Source organism: Pinus tabuliformis, chromosome 8, assembly GCF_031772625.1.
Source record: "Pinus tabuliformis cultivar Carrire ecotype Pingquan chromosome 8, CPIR1, whole genome shotgun sequence".
Taxonomy (NCBI): domain Eukaryota; kingdom Viridiplantae; phylum Streptophyta; class Pinopsida; order Pinales; family Pinaceae; genus Pinus; species Pinus tabuliformis.
The window spans coordinates 1,269,817,329-1,269,838,651 of record NC_142294.1 but is presented as its reverse complement, the minus strand read 5'-3'; the positions used below and the strand labels follow the sequence as shown (position 1 = coordinate 1,269,838,651).

At 37.2% G+C, this 21,323-nt stretch overlaps 1 protein-coding gene across 4 annotated transcripts in view; it reads left to right on the top strand.

Moving 5' to 3' along the window:
* LOC149240009 (single-stranded DNA-binding protein, mitochondrial-like) overlaps positions 1 to 20,568 on the top strand; it is a 263,565-nt gene extending 242,997 nt beyond the window's left edge. The window contains exons 6-8 of one of the 4 annotated variants that reach the window (XR_016246475.1): positions 18,374 to 18,433; positions 18,625 to 18,921; positions 20,435 to 20,568. Coding sequence is in view for 1 of the 4 variants with exons in the window: in XM_089373609.1 (XP_089229735.1) it covers positions 18,374 to 18,433; positions 18,625 to 18,641 (77 nt within the window). In the remaining 3 variants the exon portion in view is untranslated. Of the gene's footprint in view, positions 1 to 18,373; positions 18,434 to 18,624; positions 19,803 to 20,434 lie in introns of those variants that run through there. The other 3 variants (XR_016246476.1, XR_016246474.1, XM_089373609.1) reach the window with 3 other exon arrangements.
* Positions 20,569 to 21,323: the final 755 nt, after the last annotated feature.

The following is a 21,323-nucleotide window of genomic DNA, read 5'->3' as shown; positions in this document are numbered from 1 at the left end:
GGTAATCCATACTAACCACTTTCCATCTCTCCCGGTTTTGCATCTCCTTTCTTTGGGTTGGTAGTAATTGGTCATTGGGATTGGCACTCTTCATCCACATCCTTGTGCTAGGACCCAAAAACTTGCCCTAGAGATTGATGTAGCTGAAAGAAATTTAAAAGCATATAAAGACACTATGAAAGAAAATGTAAAATGCAAAAGATGGTTTTGACAATATTTAGCGTGTGGGCAAAATTCTAGCATCAACTCTACCCTGCTCATTAGTCATCACTTAGTTCCTCAAGCATTTAATACTTCATCTAAAGAAGTGAACTCTTGAAAGTCCCAACCTTTGATGAGTGAGAAAATACTACATCACAGAGGGGTATTGGAAAAATATAAAATCAAACTTGCGCTCCTAATCTAAGCTTCCTCACATCAGTGCACTCAAAACATTGGATCCCCATTAGCTAATCTCATGGCTATGACACCTACCTTGAAGTCTCTCCCACTCCATGACCACCATTATTGCAAACACCTATTGATTGATGGGCTTACCTAGGACATCTGACTCCCCTTGGGGGCTAGAAACACCTAATAGGGTTGTTGATCTAACCATCCCTAATATAAGTGAGGTAAGTTCTTTATAATTCCTGATCTAGCTAGACATTTGAAAGTGAGTTTTGTGTGAAGTGTTCTTGAGCCCTTAGTACTAGATATGGTTCACTACGATGCTTTAATGGGTTTTGTCCCTAATGATTGTTGATCTCACTTGATCTTGAGAGGTTTGTGTTAGGTGGTGTTCTCACTGTAGTAGATATCCCTTGAGGGATGGGTTTGACCCTCTTCAACACCACTTTAAAGGACGTTTTGCCCCATTCTAAGAGTAGAGGTGACCTTGATGCTTCAGAGTTGCCCCTCCAAATATGAGCGGTAGGTTTTTAGATTATTTGACACAATACTGCATCCCTTTATGTACCTACATATGCTGAAATGGTTAGCCATAGATTTTGGGCATTGGACTACTTGATCATGAGCCCAGATGGACCTAGGATGCCGCCAAGTTGGACTTGACCCTGTTTGATGTACGTTGCTTGTTCTGGAGCCTAGATGAGGATGATTGTAATTGAGATGACTTGGGAGGGCTAGCTCATACTCCTTCGACCCCAACACTTGCCTTGCATGATGCCATGTCATCCCCAAAAGCTTTAGAAAGGTGACATAGGCCTCTTTGTGGATGATGTCATGGTTGAGGAGGCACTTTTCGGAGATGTATCCATGTATTTTGAGTATTTCTTGGAGTTAGGAGCACTCATGGACATATTCATCACTTGCTTAATGAATCTTGATCGTTTCTAGAGGATGAGGTCATGAAGACTTTTCTTTCCCACATGTGTTGGCTATTTTTGGAATTTTGTTATGTTTTAGAGCTATTTTAAGGTCAACTTGTGATGTTTTGAGCATATTGAACACTCAAGGTTACCTTTTAGGGGTTTTGCATGTAAAATGATTAAAATGCGACTTGGTTTCCCTCATATAAATAAAGGGAGGTCTCATTTCATATGGATCGTCATTCATTCATCACACTTTCCTCTCTTTGGAGATGTGCACTAGCTATTTGTCTCTTCTACTTGGCTGCAATGTGATTTATATGGTGCGAATTGATCTTGGAGGTGGAATTTTGCTTGAAGTTGGTTTCTTGGGATTGATTGAAGAGATTCTCATGGAAACTTTTTAACTTTATTGCATATTTTCTATATTTTGCATGTTATATTGCTTGAAGTAGGGTTGCTACATTTGCCATGATTAAAATTGTTAAATCTATCTAGAAATATTGGTCCTTTATGGTAAGCAAAATTGTTTTCTTGAGTCTAAGGGAGTTCCAAGTTGTGCATCTCTTAAATTTAAAATCTCCCTAAAAGGGAGACCACTAGGGTTTGTAAGTAGATGTCCTTTCCATCTCACCCTCTTCAATAAGGTTGTCCTCATTGAATTTTCCCTAGATGACTCCATTTTCTGTTTAGATCAAGGCACTATTATAGGTTGTGGTGATCCAACCCTCTAATTTGACTAAATTCTCTCTCTTCTATCTTAAATTCTGGATATCTAGAGTTAAGGTTAGGGTTTTTATGAAATATTGTTAAAAAACTAATTTTGTTTCACGTGTCGTTGCTCTCTAAGTAAGAATTTCATTAAAAATTTGTCTAAAAGCAAAGTCTAGCATTTATTGCACGTTAAAACCCTATTTCTAGGGTTGTCGTCATCATTTTATTGCTTTTTTATGCATGTTTCAGTCATAAAAACTCTATTGCAAACCCTACACTCTACATATCTAATTGATAGTCTTGATTTTCTATTGATTTACCATTGTAAGACTATTTCTTCTTGTAATTGTATGACATTGAATGCCCCATAATAGAAAATCCATCAAACCCTAATTTATAACAACTTTCTTCTTTCCTGAAGTGGTCTAAGGTTGGAGTGCTTGTACTTTAGCAAATATTATATTATCCCTCTAGTCTCTCCTAGTACCCTACCCTAATCATTAGACATCATCCATCACCTTAACCCCTTCTTATAGAATATCATTAGGTGATTTGCATATAGGAAAACTTCCCTCGTGATGAAATTCTTCTAAATAGTTGGAGAAAGGTTGTGGATGTGAAGGTGGTAGCCGATCTCTTGTTGTCCTGAGGTTTGGATCTGCCTACTGAGGCTTTGCATTAGGCCTGCTACATTTTGTGGCGACAAGCCTTTTTGTTTATATATTTTTGGTTCAAAGATATATCGCACTAAGTGCTTTTTTAGTTATATGCACTCTTAGTTGCTATATAAATGGGAACTTTTGCATATTTGTGTATAAATGGTTTGGATTCGAATGGATACATATGAATATAAGTGTTTTTCTTTAAAATTTGAATATTTTATCTATTTTTAGGTCGATTGAATTTCTTGGTTTTGTTGTGTTACTTGTTCTCGTCCAGTTTTGACGAGTTCCTAGTTTGGGGGGTCTATTGTTTCGGTCAACTGTTCAATTCTAATAACGTTGGATAAGATTGATGGGTTCTCTTAGATAGAGGGAATTGGCCATGGTGTTACTCTTGTTTAATTGTTTTTTTTGAGATGAGGGAGTTGACCTAGTTTGAGTTGTTGTTTCAGTTGTTGAAGGTTTTGATGTTGAATGATGTTGAGAAATCTAGGCCATGGATAGATAAATGAGTTCTATGCTTGATAATTGCTTGTGATATACTTTTACATCTTAGCTTATGATTTTTTCTTCGTTGTATTATTATTGTCTTCTTTTCATCAAGACAATTACCAATAATAAAAGACAAGTGACACAGTACTGTGAGGCTCTTGAGAGGAAAACCTTGTTGAGAAATCTAGGGCATTAATCTTAGTTGATTTCTCTTCCATTAGTGACTACTTGTGGATGCTTTTTACTTCTTTAGATTATGATCTTTTTCATGTTAGATTATTAGTGTTCTTCTTCATCAAACAGTAACCAATGCATGAACATAAATACACAAGAGACACATCATGTAGGCTATGAGCCAGAGGAAAACCCACACAAATTCTTCTTATAGAGATTCCAATTGGCGAATACCAAGACCAAGACCCTTCACCTATTAGCCACTCCAAGACCAAGACACAAGTCCTCTTCCGCTTCTGTTTTCTAGATTCTTCTTCCACTGCGTTTACCTTCTTAGCATTGTGACATCATCATCTGATCCAAAATGGATTTTGGATAGACTCCTAAGTCTGAGTGTTCCTCACAGAGGAAAATGAAAGTCCAAGGAAGCTCCTGGAAATAGCCCCATTGCAGAGATCTTTTCATTCTGAATCCACTGCAACTTGAATGGGCAAAAATGGACTTAGGATGCAGAAGTTATCACAGAAAGAAGATGCCCTATGTTCTTTAGAAAAAGAGGAAAAATCCTCTAAAATGGGCAAAAGTCCTTATAAAGGGAAATCACATCGGAGGAGGGCCAAAGGCGGACTTAAGCGGAGAGCGAAGCCACCCCCGATTGCTGATCTTCGATATATCGGGTCGGAGATAGGCCTGTGTTCGATGGCGGGCCCCCGGGGCAATGCGATACTGCGATTGCCGAAATTGGCAAATCAACAATGGCATGGGACTTAAGGCAGGATCCCGGGCTGAGCGACATTGCGATCGCCGAAATCGGCAGATCGGCGATGACATGGGACTTAAGGCGGGACCCGGGCCGAGCGACATTGCGATCGCCGAAATCGGCAGATCGGCGTCAGCGATCCCTGATGCCGATAAAAAGGTCGGACCCGATAAGATTTCAAAGCCCGACTGTATAAAATTTGAAATCCGGAAAGTCAGATTTTCACGTATTTCCCATGTATTTGGGATTTTTCCCAAAAACACATATGTGATACGATATGCTGCGTAATGGCGGACCCAATAGGGATTTTAGGCGCGATTGGATGGAATTTCACGTCTGCAATACGTGCCCGATAGTGTATTTTGCAGAAATCTGTGTAATGAAATTTTCTCCTATTTTCGGCTTATCGCCTAGAAAATGGCCTGGATCCCTTGTAACAGCTCCTGATTATCATTCCATGCTACAAGCGGGCGTTTTTGGTAGGCGATGAGGCGTTTGAAAGCCATAGAGCCGGATGGCCAATCGAACGGACAGCGCAGAGAAGCCACAGAGCCGCAGGGGCATGATTGGTAGGGAAACGATTGAGGAAGTCGAAAAGCCAAAATAATGCCTCAAAGAAAGCCAGAGGGCCAATTGATGGAAAAAAAGAAAGAAAGAAAGAAAGTAGGAAGCTAGGGTGAAAGAGAGCAGACTTAAGTGAAAAGAGGCCGAGGGAGCAAAAGCGAATGTGCAGAGAAGCTTTTGGAGTCATTTGGAGGTCAAGTAAAATCCCAGAGAGCTGAAAGGAGGCAGAAAGCCAAAGCCAGAGCCAGAGCTTCAAGATCCAGGGATAAAATGGTGTCTAAACCCATTGTTTCTGATATAATAGTGGAGTTGAGCCAAGAGCTTGTAAAAAGGACTTTGCCATAATCCCAGAGAGTCTAGTTGAGTTGACTAGAGTTCACGAAGACGTAGCCCAAGAGTTTTGGGTGAACTCCTAAATAAATTGTTGTTTTATGTGTTTGTTTTACGACTGCAATTATTTACTGTTATATGTATTTATATATCAGTTTAAGCAAATCAATTCACAACACATAAACATTTCTAAAATATACATAAACATACACCTTATTTCAAGCACATATTTAATTCCGCATTGGTTAATAATAAAGACTTGGAATATTTAAAGCTTTGGAAGTGGGAGAGGTTTTTGAAAATTGGACATGAAGCCTAAGTGCCCCATTTTCAGATCAGATGGTATCGGAGCTTAAGTTTGGTTAACCCCTCCTTCAAAGAAGATTATATCAGAATGCTTGATTGATAGAGCAAAGATTGCTTGTCTGAAAGGTATTTGGGTAGTCAAGGATTGATTGTCTGATTGATTGTATGCTTGTTGCAAACTAACTATTTTCTGTGTTGCAGAGGTGAAGGGAAAGCTATTGATAGCTCAGTCCAGGAAGGACAAGGAGGAAGAAGGGCTGAAGGCATTCTTCTATCCCAAAGGACCTCAAGGTAGTCCTTAAAGCACAAAAGGTTTGTTGCAAAAGGTTGCTTAAATAAGCTCTTTAGTAATCTTGTTTGAAGTTCTTTTGTTCATTGGTATAATGACAACTTCTACAAGTGTATCCTCAAATTCCTCCTCCATCACAAGACTCTTTAATGGAGACATGAAGCAAGACTTGTTCATCATGATGGACAAGGTGAGAGAAATGTATGAGGATGGAAGGAAGAGCAACATACTTAGAGAGCAGTTGAATTCCATGAAGGAAGAGAAGCAGTTGCTTTCTGACAAATTGAAGGAAATGGAGAGGCAACTTCATATTGCAAATATGAACTTGAAAAGGATGCATGAGTTGGAGTCACAGCTCTTTGTTGCCAAAGAAGCCTTGGTCAAGTATCAGCTTGAAGAAGAGGTAAACCATTCCAGTTTGTCTTCAAATTCTTCTAAGAATGCTTATATTGGTTCTTTTGAAAAACATACTAGAGGCATAGGTTCCAAGCTAATGTCCAAGATGGGCTATGAAGGAAAGGGCTTGGGAAAGCATGCACAAGGTATTGTTGAACCAATAATGGTTGAGGAAAGGCCTAAGTATTTGGGTCTTGGCTATGGACAGTTTTATGGAGAGAGTTCCAAAGCTGCCATGAAGGCCATTGAAATAGCTCCAAGAAGGAGTTGCATTGCAGAGTGTGAAGATTGTGTTCAGGAGGAATGCAATAGCTTGAAACATCACTTGCAGGATGCAGGTGTTTAGAAGCACACACTTGAACCAGAGAGTTGTGGAAACTCTAACAGCCTTGAAGAGATTGATGTTCCAAAGGGAGCCACTTCTTCATTTGTTTCGCCTCCTCATGAAGGCAATAAAGGTGAAAGAGGTAGGTATAAATCTGGTTCTAATCATATTCCTTTTAATTTTGCAAAGCATGGTAAATTTGCACATGAGCATGGGAAAAGAATTGCATGTTCCTTTTGTGGTTTGGATAACCATCATGTTTCTAGATGTTGGAAGAGAATGGCCACATACAAAAAACTTTTGAAGGAAAAGAAACAAAGAGCTAAAGGTCCATTGGACAACGAAAATCATGCTGTCAAGAGGATGCACATGTGTTGCACTTATTGCCATAAGCAAGGGCATCTTGCTAAAAGGTGTTGGACTTTGAATCCAACAATGCTTCCACAAAAGCTGAAGAAAGTGGAAAGAGAAGATGGCAGAAATGGAAAGGAAGTTTCCATGAATGATGTATCTCAGGATGATTCACATGTTGATGCTGATGTGCAGACAAAGGAAAAACCTTTGAATTGGATTGGTAAGAAATGGTTAGGGTTCTTTTCTAATTTGCATGTCTATTGATGCATCTATTTGCATTTCTTTGTTGATGAGATGCAAGTTGCAGGTTTCTACCAAGAAGTTGAATGGAAAAAGGTTGAGTAGGAGACTCACTTTGTTGCTGCAACATTATATCTCATTTCAACTTAGAAAGTACAGTGTGCTTAAGTGGAAGTTGAAGGATGAAATGCATGCATAAGCATGATGTGCATGAACACATGGATGTTGGTGTTTTCCTTGTATTTGAACATGTATGTGTAATTAGCTTGCAGGGTTGATTGCTTTAACATGCATGTGATGCAATGTTGACATGAGGAAAGTTGACTTGGTCTCCAAGATGGAGATAGTGATGAAATGTTTCATCTTTTGAAAAGAGTCCTAATGGTCCTTTTCTACATGCTTGACTTGAAGAGTCATTTATTTTAAAGGCATGTTTTGTGGGCTTGTTGTCTAGTCCATCATTTGTATGCAGATGTAGGACATGGAGGTGTTCACAAGATGTAAAATCTGTTTCTTTTGTTGAAGCAGGAGTTTAGGCCATCCAGTTGTTGTCTGTGTTTCTGTTGTTGTTAACAATTGATTGTTGATAGCGTTTCAAACAGGTATAAATGAAAGTTTGTGGAGCAGGTGTACTTTACATTTGTTTGAGCCACCTCGGATCAATGATCAAGGCAGAGAAGTGCCAACTACCTTCTGTGACCATCTAAGCAGGAGTTCTGCAGGAAGGTAAGGAGGAAGACAGTTCTTCCCATGAGGACCAGCATATCCAGGAAGGAAAGTGGTCAAAGACTTTGGTTCAGAGGCACTATGCAATGCAAGTGTATGGAGACTGAAAGAAGAGGGTGTTGTTACTCTCAGGTACTGTTAGATTAGTATATCAGTCTTTTGGAGACCAAAAGTTCTTTTAGTGGGAAGGCGTGATCCAAAATGGATTTTGGATAGACTTCTAAGTTTGAGTGTTCCTCACAAAGGAAAATGAAAGTCCAAGGAAGCTCTTGGAAATAGCCCTATTGCAGAGATCTTTTCATTCTGAATCCATTGCAACTTGAATGGGAAAAAATGGACTTAGAATGCAGAAGTTATCGCAGAAAGAAGATGCCCTATGTTCTTTAGAAAAAGAGGAAAAATCCTCTAAAATGGGCAAAAAACCTTATAAAGGGAAATCGGATGGGAGGAGGGCCAAAGGCGGACTTAAGCGGAGAGTGAAGCCACCCCTAATTACCGATCTCCGATATATCGGGTCGGAGATGGGGCTGTGTTCGATGGCGGGTCCCTGGGGCAATGCGATACTGTGATCGCCGAAATCGGCAAATCGGCGATGGCATGGGACTTAAGGCGGGACCTCGAGCCGAGCGACATTGCAATAGCCAAAATGGGAAGATCGACAATGGCATGGGACTTAAGGCAGGACCTCGAGCCGAGCGACATTGTGATCACCGAAATCGGTAAATCGGCATCGGTGACCCCCGATGCTGATAAAAAAGCCCGACTGTATAAAATTTGAAATATGGAAATTCAAAGTTTCACGTATTTCCCGTGTATTTGGGATTTTCCCAAAAACACATATGCGATGCGATATGTTGCCTAATGGCGGACCCGATAGGGATTTTAGGGGCGATTGGATGGAATTTCACGTCCGCAATACGTGCCCGATAGTGTATTTTGCAGAAATATCTGTGTAATGAAATTTTCTCCTGTTTTCGACTTATTGCTTGGAAAACGGCCCAGATCCCTTGTAACAGCTCCTGATCATCATTCCACACTACAAGCGGGCGTTTTTGGCAGGCAATGAGGCGTTTGAAAGCCACAAAGCCACAGAGCCAGATGGCCAGTCGAACAAACAACGTAGAGAAGCCACAGAGCCGCAGGGGCATGATTGAACGCAGGGAAACGACTGAGGAAGCCGAAAAGCCAAAATAATGCCTCAAAGAAAGCCAGAGGGCCAATTGACGAAAAAAAAAGCAGGAAGCTAAGGCGAAAGAGAGCACAGAGAGCTCAATTGAGAGCAAACTTAAGCGAAAAGAGGCCGAGGGAGCAAAAGCGAATGCACAGAGCAACTTTTGTAGTCACTTGGAGGTCAAGTAGAATCCCAGAGAGCTGAAAGGAGGCAGAAATCCAGAGCTAGAGCCAAGAGCCAGGGATAAAATGGTGTCTAAACCCATTGTTTCCGTGTAAAATAGTGGAGTTGAGCCAAGTGCTTGTAACAAGGACTTTACCATAATCCCAGAGAGCCTAGTTGAGTTGACTAGAGCTCATGGAGACGTAGCCCAAGAGTTTTGGGTAAACTCCTAATCAAATTGTTGTTTTATGTGTTTGTTTTACTACTGCAATTATTTACTGTTATATCTATTTATATATCAGTTTAAGAAAATCTATTCACAACACATAAACAGCTCTAAAACAGGCATAAGCATACACCTTATTTCAAGCACATATTTAATTCCGCATTGGTTAATCATAAAGACTTGGGAATATTTAAAGCTTTGGAAGTGGGAGAGGTTTTTGAAAATTGGACATGAAGCCTAAGTGCCCCATTTTCAGATCATCATGACACCGAGATCTTCTTATGAATCTTCACCGAATCATAGCACAAAAGTAATCATAGCACTATATTGAACTCTAGTTTTAAACTGCAGCTTATCATGTACCTTCATCTGAACTGTCATTTTCTTATGTCATTGTTCATTCCAAGTTCAGAGAGAGAGAGACATCCGAGTTGTCTCCTGTAGTCCTTCCTTGCTGTCCCTTGGAATGTCTTTGCTGTCCCTAGAAAGGTCCTCGTTGTCCCTTTGATGTCTCTCCAAAAACCCATCCGAACTTACCTCCTTTCTTTGATCTGAATTTCAGAGGAATCTGAGCTTGATGATTGTGGAGATCTGAACCAAACCTTCATTGTCCCTTCTCTTTTATTCGAATTGCATGTTGTGATATAACATCCGAAAATCTCAGGAGCTGTCCGAACCAGTTGACTGTAATTAGCACCAAAAATCTTAGAGTTGTCCGAGTTCTGAATTGTCCTTATGCGAAGATCCGAGTTGGGTATTTATAGTAGTTTGTCCTCCATAAATGGGCGACATGGTCATCCGAATAGGTGTGTCTATTTGAGGTGAGCCGACATGAATATTTTATTTTTACTTGAAGCCAACATGAAGAGGAGGACTGTGATTTCCATTGGATGGCTATTTAGACATAGACGTAGACTCATATACATTTTACATATGCTCAAGAAGAGCCGTTCATACGTGACATTAATTCTTTTGACTCTAATGATAAATCCTAAGGCTTTCAGTGGGTCTACTAATAAAATAAAATCTCTTGATCAAGAAACCCATGAAGCTAGGCTTACAAAAATAATTTTATTTTCATTACATCATTACAATTACATGTGATTATGAAGACCGAACCTAGTTGCACTTTTCAACACTCCCTCTTAACTAGGGAGGTATTCATAATGGTACTTGGTCATTCTCAATTTGAAGAATTTCTCATAAGAAGAATTCAGATTTCTAACTCATTTGTATAGCAACGTACCAACCAACAATTTATATAGCAAGGCCTTGACTAACAGCTCTAACTCTCCATAGAGCAAAATGTTGGTGAGAAAAATGATTTATAGACTTTCTCATCATTGTCTCTCTCAGAACACACCCCACCCGGGTTCTCTCAGGATATGCTCCATGGAACTATTTCTTTCGTGGACTTCCTAGTCCCCAAAAGAATATCAGTCCCCCATGACTACTCTTCCATGGGATTCCCTAACTCATCCTACCAGAGCATCAGATGCCAAATGATTACACAATCCTCCATTTTGTCTTCTCAGGTGAAGCACATAACAACATGTCTATCTCTCCTTCTTATACCAAGAGATTTTTATTCCTTTGATGTACCCATTCCTATCACAGAGGAATGTACCTAAGCTTATGGCTTAGAAATTTCCGAGTTTCTTCCTAGTAATAAAATTCTTCTCATGCTCCCTCTTAACCAGGGACCTATACTTAGCTGCATGAAGAGCTCCTTTCTTTGATGTCATGAATTTCTTTTAAGGAGTCTTCAACTTTTGGGAACTTTTGTATATACAACACAGATCATCCATCACTTTTTTCCATGAGTTAGTCATGTCTCCAACTCATCATAAAGTGATCCATCATATTTTCCATTTGGCTTTGCTTCATGTCATTCTGCTTTCATGCCATATTTCCGGAAGAACATTACATCCTTCCATATGGTCTGCTTGGAGGCAGATCTTCCCTTTTACAGTTCTACATAAGCTCAACTAGATGTTAGTTCAAAAATAATCACTGAACACTTCAAATCAGATTTACATTTGTGATGATCTTTCACCATGACATCTTCCTGTAAGTATCAACGTCCTACATGCAAATTGACACATCTCCCACATATATTCAATGTCAAGGGTCTATCTTTTTCCAACTTCCATCAGAGTCTTCACATTCTTCCGGGAGATCTTTTAGTCAAATCCTCTTGGACCTCGGATGTTGAATGGCTTCTACTTTTGTTGCATATTATCACGATCTCTTCCTACCTTTTCACACACTTCATTCCTAGGGGCTTCCAATCAGAGTTCCTCAATCGTAGTCAACCACCTCATACTTCATATGAGGACATATTATGTTGATTTCATCTAGTGTGACTCATGCCTTCCAACATTCTTTCATAGGAGGAGATTCCTTTCCTTTGATCATGCTTCTCAAAATAGAAGTAGTGATCCTTGTTCCCTGCAACCATACGACATGGCTTTATAATATTAAATACAAACATACATACCTCATTTTATCTTTAGGTCATTTCTTTCAACAACTTCCTTGATCCCTGGGGGTTAAGTCAAAGTCAAATTTTTGGGGAAATTAACTCAAATGTTTTATTTTTGAGTTAATTAAAATGCATTTAATTAAAAATTTCGAATTTCCCCAAATATTTAAATATTTTGACGAATGAGATTAAAAGAAATTTTAATCTTCATCAACGGTCGAGATTGCTTTGACGAAGATCACTTGAACTAGCCGTTGGAGGATTTATCTTTAAATAGAAGGTCATTTGTTAGTTGATCCGTCCGATCTTTGAGTCGTGTGCTAAGCAAAAAGCTCTTGTGTAATATTTTTCTAGAAAATAAAGAAAGACTTTGGGGTTAATTTTTGCTGGTGTTACTCTTCATGGGAATACTGTAAGACATTTTATTTTCATGCATAATTTTTTCTAAAGCCATTGATGATTGCTTCTGAAGAGTGATTTGAGTATAGGTATCTTGCTCAGTTGCTGGGGTTTGAATAATAATTTAAATTTTGAACGTAATAGCAGGTATCTCTATTTTTAATGGCCGGATTGAGTTTTGCAGGGAAATCTTGAGTGAGATCATTGGGCATTAGGGGAAATTTTCAGTTGGACCAACCAACTCCCGATCTGTGTTTTCTGAAGAGCCCAACTAAGTTAGCTCTGGGCTTATCATAAGATTTTAGTGGTGATATACAAAGAGTTTTGAGTTAAACACTTCCTTTAAAATTTAAAAAATTAATTTTTGTGTGGGAAATTGATAGATATGGCTATTGAGAGCCATAGATTATCAGATCTGGGAGCAGAGTTGGACTCGTACTCCTCAGATTTGATAGATCTACCATTTGTGTGCATAGATATGTAATTTTTCTTAGTTTTCCGACTTGGGTTTCTGGGTTTTGTTTATTTTTGTATATCTAGGTTCTAGGTGTTTTTTGTTTTTGTTTTCGTTTTTGTAGATATAGGGTGCATATCTGAAAGAGAAATTTAATTTGAAGCCAGATCTAGGCCATGGAGGGTAAGATCTGGCTTCAATACCATTTTGCAGGGATATTGTTCAAAAGATTTTACACTCTGAAGGGTTTCAAATTTTCAGAGGATTTCATAAGTTTTGTGAAAGGAAAATTTAAGCAGAAGAATATATCATTTTAATCAGAAATTTCTGGGAAATTTTCTTAGTTTTTTTGGCTACCATTTGTCTCCTATCAGCTACCGCATTGAGCCTCTCTCTTATATTGCTGTGTTTTCTCCTTTCTGGAAAAATTTTGATTCCTTTGCCTGCGTTTTTGGGTTTATTCCTTTCTTTCTTTTGTGCTTTTTATTGTTGCCTACCTATCTCTTCATCTCCAGCAAACCCTCATTGAGTTTGCTTCATCCGCAGCTACGCTAAGCTTGCTCCCCTCTCCACTCTTCCTCTTTGTAGCTCTCTTCCTCAAACCTACAAAACCTGCATCCAAAAAACCGCGTCCACAACATTCTTCTTCCTCATCCCTCCTACTAACCGTCGAAACATGCATCTCCATCTATGTGCTCCTCTGCCAAACACTGCCTTAAAAACGCAATCCAACCTGCGGCTTCTGCTGCTCTCTTCGTTTTCCTCCTGTTGCCATCCTTCTCCTCCATCTGTAGCCTCCCTATGTATCCATTGCAGCCCGCAGTCTCCATCACCTACACTTTGCCACCATCACCTTTTGCCCTCGAGCTCCCCTTTCCGCCGCCGTCCAAGCCCAGACTTGCACAAACACTCAAAAATTCGATTTTATTTTTTTATTTTTGTATATTATGTTTTAGGTTTAGGTTAGCATTCGATTTTATTTTTGTTTGTGTTTCTTATGTTAGCTTAGGTTTAGGTTTATTAATAATTCGATTTTTTTTATTTGGTTGCTTTTTGTTTTTGTTTTTATTACATTTCATTTTTTTTATGACTTTGACTTAGATTTTTTATTTTTATTTTTTTATTTTCAAATTCAATTTCATTTTTACTTTTTAGTCCTAGGTTTGTTTTATTTTGATTATTTTTTCTCCTTTTTTTTAGAAGCATTTAAAAAAATATTCAAAAACATTTAAAAGCATAAAAAAATTTAAAAATTATTATTTTTTATTTATATATGTGACTTTAAAATTCCTAAAAGAATTAAATCAAAAGAGGATTTGCGCTTTCACATTAAAATTTTTAATGTGGCATATGGCCCATTAAAATTTCAATTTATTAATCCTTTTGATTTGTTTTACTTTTGTCACATTAAAAAATTTAATTTTTTCATTTACCACATTAAATTAATTGCCTAAGGGATAATTAACATTCAAATTTAAAGTTCCTTGGTGTCATTGGTGTTAAGTGTAAAATTTTAATTTTTGTGGTATTGATTTCTCTATTGGCAAGTGCGATTAATGTTTTAAAAATTATATTGCCTATAGGAGAATGATAAATTATTCTAGATCTGGGTTATTAATGAAAATCATTTTAAATCTAGAATCATTGCCTAGCATTTAAATTTCGCAATTCTTCACAGGATTTAATTGCTAGAATATCTTGCGTGATAAGGTTTTAGGCATTGACATTTAATTATTCATGATCGTCGCTTTGCCACATTTATAAATTTCTCTGGATAACTTATTTTTATTTAGTCTATGGTTAATTCAATATAAAGGCACTGGTCTATAATCTTTTTTATCTTGTGGTTATGTCTTATTTTAGTCTATCCATCTTAATTGACCACAGACTATCTTCATCCATTTGCCTTAGGGACCACCCCCCTTGACTTGTCTAGGAGAGACTCTAAACAGAGTGAGTAAGGATTAGAGTGACAACCCTTACTCTGAGCGTTGTCATGGTGCCTAGACACTTTCTGCGACAACAATGGGTTTGGTAGAGTTGCAAAGGGAGTTGATAGGTTTCTGTGAAAACAATTTCCTCATAAAGAGAGAGCATTAGTTTTTGGGGTTACATTGAAAGTGTTTATGCCATGTTTGGGGTGCTTCATGAGATTTGGGTTAGGATGTGTATTATTAGACCATAGATAGTTTGTGATGGGTTTGCACATTAGATATGGCTGGCTTAGTTGTTATTTAGTTGTACTTGAATGGCATTCTTCCTTAGGGTGTTGGAGACCTTTAAACAACTTGGTGACTTTCTACATGTTGGCAACATGGAGGAGGTTTCTTTCTTGGAGAATGCCTTGCATTGGAGGAGCTTTTGGTTACTTGACCTCAACTATGTGCTTGAATCACATTCTTCCTTAGGGCATTGGACATCTTTAGACAACTTGGTGACATTCCATATGTTGGCCACATGGAGGAGTTTGCTTTTTGGAGAATGCCTTGTATCGGAGGATGAACATTTCACATTCAAGAGGAGGGTGTTCAGCCTTAGACAACAAAGGGTGGCTTGGATGCAGTTGACATGGAGATCCCTGGCTTGCAACAATGTTCATGTAGGGGTAGTGGAATGTTCATGTAGCACATGGTCTAAGACAAATGTTGGAGTCCTAGGAGGCTTAGAGGAGTATTGGACACATCTTATGACTCATGAGTGCCCTTGCATTGGAGCCTTGTTTATGTATGACATCACCTAGGAGCTTGACTTGTGTACAATTGAAGTGCTCCACATATGTGAGCCTACTTGTGGCTTTCTAGGTTGCTTGTGTTTAGGTCATCTTATGTTTTGTTTGCCTCACCTCTCATATATATAGAGGAAGGAGAGAGTCCTTTCATCATTCTCATTCTTGTCAATTATCTTGTGTTAGATATGTGAGTAGCAGTGCACTAGTCTTCCTCTCTCTTGTGCATCTTCATTTACACTTTATCTCTCTACTTGGAGTCACTAGGGTTTCTTGGTGCTTTTGGAACATCTTGAATACTAGGGTTATTATTTCATCCTTTGGGGACTTGAATATTAGCATTTTGTGTTGAATCCCTAGGTTGTACTTGCTGAAGAAAAGAAGAGGAGGTATCTTGTCTCGAGGGCATTTTTCTGTGTTGTTTGTTGAAGCTCTTTGGTGTGAGTTAGGGTTTCTTGGTTTTCCCTCGTTAGGGTTAAAGGGAGCTAGGGGATTTGACTAGCCTTGGGATGAGGCTATGATATGTACATGAAATTCATCTCTATACATATATATGAAGTTGTTAGCTGTCCAAAAATTTTTCTTTTGCAGATTTGATTTTCAGCCATCTATTTCTTCATGGTTTTGTAATTTCCAGTGCTTGTATGTCTTGCTGATTTGACATAAGTTAAGGCTGAAATTGTTAAGTGATTTAACATTAATAGTGAAGAATATAGGGTAGATATGCTGCTGTATTTACAGCTACCATAAAGTGAGTTTCAGATCTGCTTTATTCATGAGAAGATTTCTCTAGAAGGCAGAAACTTGTTGGCACTCTTTAGTATCCTTTTTCTTGCATTGCCGAGTGGACTGAGGTTGTTAAGGGGTGAAATATTGTTCACTGTTCCTGCTGTTTATTTATATTTTGTAACAGCATGAAGGATGAAAATTCACAGGGTTACGATCTGGGAAACCTCTAGGAAAGAGGTGAAATTTTTGGAGTTTTATTAATTTTCTCAAGTCTATAAAATTTCTATACCCTCTTTTCTTCTTCGACATCAATAAATTAGTTGTTTTCTTCATTTTCTGTCTGATTTCAAGTTGGTGTATGTCTGCTTACCCAACGACACTTTAATTCTCTGTATTTGTAATACAGTTTGCAGCAGGTGTTGTATTACAAAAGTAACTGTTTGGAATGGTCACCTTGGAAGGGAAATTTCTGATGCTTTCGCGGTTCATAGCATTAATAATTATTACAATATCTGTCAATGAAAAATTAATCTGCTTTATTAAATGTGCTTATTCTAGTTTTGACCTAGCACAAACAATTGAATACGTATCAAAAATTAAAATCAGGCAGAGTAACACTGCTTCAGTATGCTCTATGATCAATTTTGCTTGTGACATTCAAATACAATCCATAATTTACTGAAGAATGTTTTAAAGCTCTCGTCATTTCAGGGGAGGATATTTTCATTTTGATTACCATTTTTGAAATTTGGGATTTAGTTTCACCAAAAGCAAGTGAGATTTTATATGACAGCTTGCCTCTTTCTCCAAAGAAGCTGAAATGCTCCGGAGTACAGATATTGACTATTTCAAATCCTTAAAAGTTTAAATCTCCAATGCTTTTGATGTTTTTTCAAAGCCTAATTATCAGCTATCCATTGTGTCAATGTGTTTCTTTTAGTGGCACGTGGTTTGCTGATTCTCTTGTATGAAGTGATGCCAATAAACATCTTACTGCAAGACAGGAAACAGTTTTTGTCATCAAGGAAGATTTGTTTGAAGATTAGATTGTAGGATAGGAAGACATTCACTTGGTTACATACCACATCCACGGGAGTAGGACATAGTATGCTGTTGACAATTCTATATCTAATTCAGTGATAAGTACCCGATTTTCCCAGCTATTTCCAATCAAATCTAGGATGAAGTAATACTCCTAAACAACTTACTGCAAGCCATGGAGTGATTTCTTCTAGCAAGGAAGGTTTGTTTGAAGATTAGATTCTAGGATAGGAACTCACTCATTTAGTTATTTACCGCTTCCATGGGAGTATAACATGCGTACTAATGATATCAGATCATAGTATACTTATGGCATCTCCATATCTAGTTTAGTGATACTGGATTTTCCTACCTTATATTCATTTGATTTCTTGTGTTACTTATTTGTTTAATCTCGTTCCCTTGTTTTCTCAACTTTGGGAACAAATATTGATTTTTTGTAAAAAGATTATTAATCAATAGAGGGTAAATTGGGATGGCTTTGTAAATTATGCGGAAAAACAGAATGATTTGTGTTGGCAACCAAAATAACATTTCAAATCAGATTGTTGTCTTAGATAACCAATGCACAGAGGTCACATGATACGTCTCATAAATGATAATAGTACACGCTTTCTTTCTCATTCAGTTTTTGCTTGTTGCCAATATTAACTGTGTTAAATCCCTTTCGATTTAAAGTATCGTTTATATATTGTATAGGGAAAAGCCAATATCTACAATGTGATTTCTGCATGAGTTACTTTTACCAGTCATCTCATTTATTGTTTACTAAACATGTTCCACATTGTTATTTTATTTCATGTTTTAATTGCCAACATAAACTCAGGCACATGATTTTTTTTCATGCCTCTTTGTTTGAACTTTGTATAGTATGCTGTTATCTTTTTCCTCGCATTATTTTTCTTTCTTTGTACATGGCATGGAATTATCTTTTTCCTTTGTATGACCATATAATCATCCTTTTGAAAATGTACATTTCAAAAGTATTTTTCTAGAAGATTCAACTGATTTCTTTTAGTAAAAATGCTCAAACTATTGACGTGAGCTTGCATCCACAAATTTGATTTATATGTATAATTTGTCATATTTTTAATCAAAATATCAACTGCACCTCAAGGAAAGGAAAATGGAAAAAACACCAGATTTTATAAACCGAAATGCCATTTATCAACTTCAATCCCTTGGTTTTTGTTGATATGGTATGTGCATAAGTATATTATGGACATGGGGAAATTTATCAATTATATATGCTCGAGTGCACATGTGATTTTATGCCAATATTTCTTTTACTGAATTGTTGGTTGGATTATAATTTTATAATATTGATAATTACATTCAGGTAAAGTCCGTCTAACTAGTGGTCCAGGACCAGTCAGTGAGATCACTTTGGAAGGACTGGGTATGAAATATTTTTTAGCTTTTTGTCATTTTAATACACATTCTTTCATTTTCCTTGTTTACATTTGTGCATATGGTCAATGGAAAATAAAAAAATACGGCTTCTACAGAAGGTGAATTGCTTTGTATAGATTTTTGTCTCTTTAATTCTACGTGCTTCTGTTCATAATAAGCAACTTCTATGTGGAGCAGGGGATAACTTATTCTGAAGGAGTCATGCCATTGATAATATATTTTGAGGCCTTTGAGACAGAATATTATTCAAGTTGCTCATGTCAAGATGGAACTTTGAATCCATGTAGTTTACGTTCCTTGTCACACGTGCTTTTATCTTTATGCAAGCCTGTGACAAGATAATTACACATCACTGGGCAAGTCTTATAGATCTAGTCTCCGTTGAGGTTGATGGTGAGATACATGCATGCTCAGCAAGTAATGATATCTGTACTAGTTTTGAAAACTACTGGCTGCTGCTGGATATATATACAGGTAGCACAATTCATTTGCTTGTTTGTTCCATGCCTTTATTATTGCATTTATCTGACACTTTTCAATGTCTATCCAATCTATTATATAACAGATTCATAAAATGTTCAATCAAACAACGGATATGCGTAGGTTTTAATTAATATACTGTGCATTTTTCGTCGTCTAAAGAATTATGGTTTTGATCGTAGCCTGGGAATACTAGGCAGAAAGCTTTGATCATACAAACATGTGTTTGCTGCCTGTTGAAATTTGAAAACTTTTCTTGAATATCATACACGGAAATCAGGAGTCTCAAGCTGCAAGCTAATGATATCAACATCTTTCTGGAAAGAATGTCAAACGGGTTCTTTAGCTGTGAACCTTTTTGCACCAATTAGGATGCCAACAGAGTATTTCAGTGATTTGTGGGTACCTAGCTGATTTCTTTGCAGATCCTACCTGCACATTAAATTGACGTGATTACATATATGGAAGTATTACCGAATACATGGTGGTCAAGGTAATGTAATCAAATCCTCTTAAAGTGGGATGACAAGTTGTATTCTTTTTGGTATACTTCAGTCGTAAACCAAATTGATGTTTATAAAATTGTGGGTAATTTGGCTACAACAGAAACTCCACAAATGAGTTCTTGTTTCTAAGGAAAAACGGCCACTTGCCCCTAGTATATTATCCTTAGAATAAAGGAGTCCTCTGTGATGATCCATTGTTGGATCCATTAACAAGGGTTTCTCAGATGTTATCATTTATATTTTGTGTACAATTTGTTCCATGTTCCACACATGCCAAACAGGTTTATTTTTATTGAACTATGTATAATGTGCAAGAACCTTGAATCATTTACTGATTATACATAGATGAATGATTATTCATTTTGTTAAGAGGCCACATTTAATTTTATCATTTTACTCTCTTTATGAAAGCTGCCTTTGCTTTTGTGTATTTGTTGAAAATTCATGATGATCCAGGGACATCACTATGGTTTTACAGAATAAAATGTATGTGTATAGTAATGTAGGAGTCTTATAGGCTCACAATATATCTAGTGCTGGACCTTTTGAACTCTATCAGAAAGAGATGCCCAACAAAGCACTTCATCATTTTGGTTTCCTATTTGTGAATGTCATTTGTTTCCTTTCCATATCTGATTATAATTTTAGCAACATGCCTTGGGACCAGGCCTGGAATTTCAGTTTCACCTTGCTTGTAAAATGAAAATTTGATGATGGTTAACTGATTTGAATGCTCTTCATTTCACATCTTATGCAAAACTATAGAATGCCATTTTTTTTTATATGTTAATTTATCAATATGTAAAATCCACTGCCTATCCATGATAGGAAACAAAATCTTGTCAATTCCAGCTGTAATAAATGTTGACAAATCCATCTTTTCTGCTTTGAATAGTTCACTAGCAAAAATACCATGAAATGCAAACTAACATCCATATACAATTAATCAAAAAAAAAAAATCAGAACTTGTATTCTTATAATTCTATTATTTTGATGGCAGAAATCAACCAGCAAGCACTTGAAGGAGCTCAATAGCTAATGGCACCGTATCACATTTTTCATGGCTGAGGGTGAGGTTATGGGGATGAAACTAAAAAAATTAGTCCAGTCTAATTTAGCAACCACTGTAGGGTAGATTTAAAATTGGTTACTTTATCTATTGGAAATAGGTAAAATATCCTTTTACTATATTCTTATTAGAGAAAATATTTCTATTATTTAAGTGTAAGAGAGTTTTTCTTTAGAAAAGAAATAAAAAGAACTGTTTACATATGCAACAAAGGGAAGATAATATTTTATTTACCATCTTAAAAAAATCATATTATACAAAGCTTGAAGCTTCTAGAGCTTTCTAATCTTCTGTGATTTTACTTTGAGATTTGATCAATGTTCAGAACAGCCTATGTTTTAGAAGGGGAAAATGTACAGAGACAAGCCCATCACTGTTCAAATAAATATGCAAATGCAAATTATTCTTGGCAATTGCAATTAGAAATTGAAACATATCTTATTATGCACCAAAAAATTGGAATAGGTCAATGCCCTTTCCTCCTGTAAACAGAACTTTGAAGGTTTTAGTGGTTTTTGTCACTGCATTGCTGTAAAAAGCTCCATGGCAATCTTCCCCTTTTCTCCAATGGTGACATATAGGTAACACTTGGGATTTGGCATCTGCTTGGATTTGAACCTTTGATTTGGGAAACATATTTAATATGACAAAATCCCAAAACCCCTTTCAATTTTTCAAAGTGCAAGCTCAAAATCTCTCCATTGTGATGACTGGTGTTAAAGAAGTTGAATGTTTTAAAAACCGATAGAGTAATTGTCAGTCAGTACAGGCTGCTGTGAAAAACTCCAATCTGCTTATTGGCAATCATACCATGCAACCA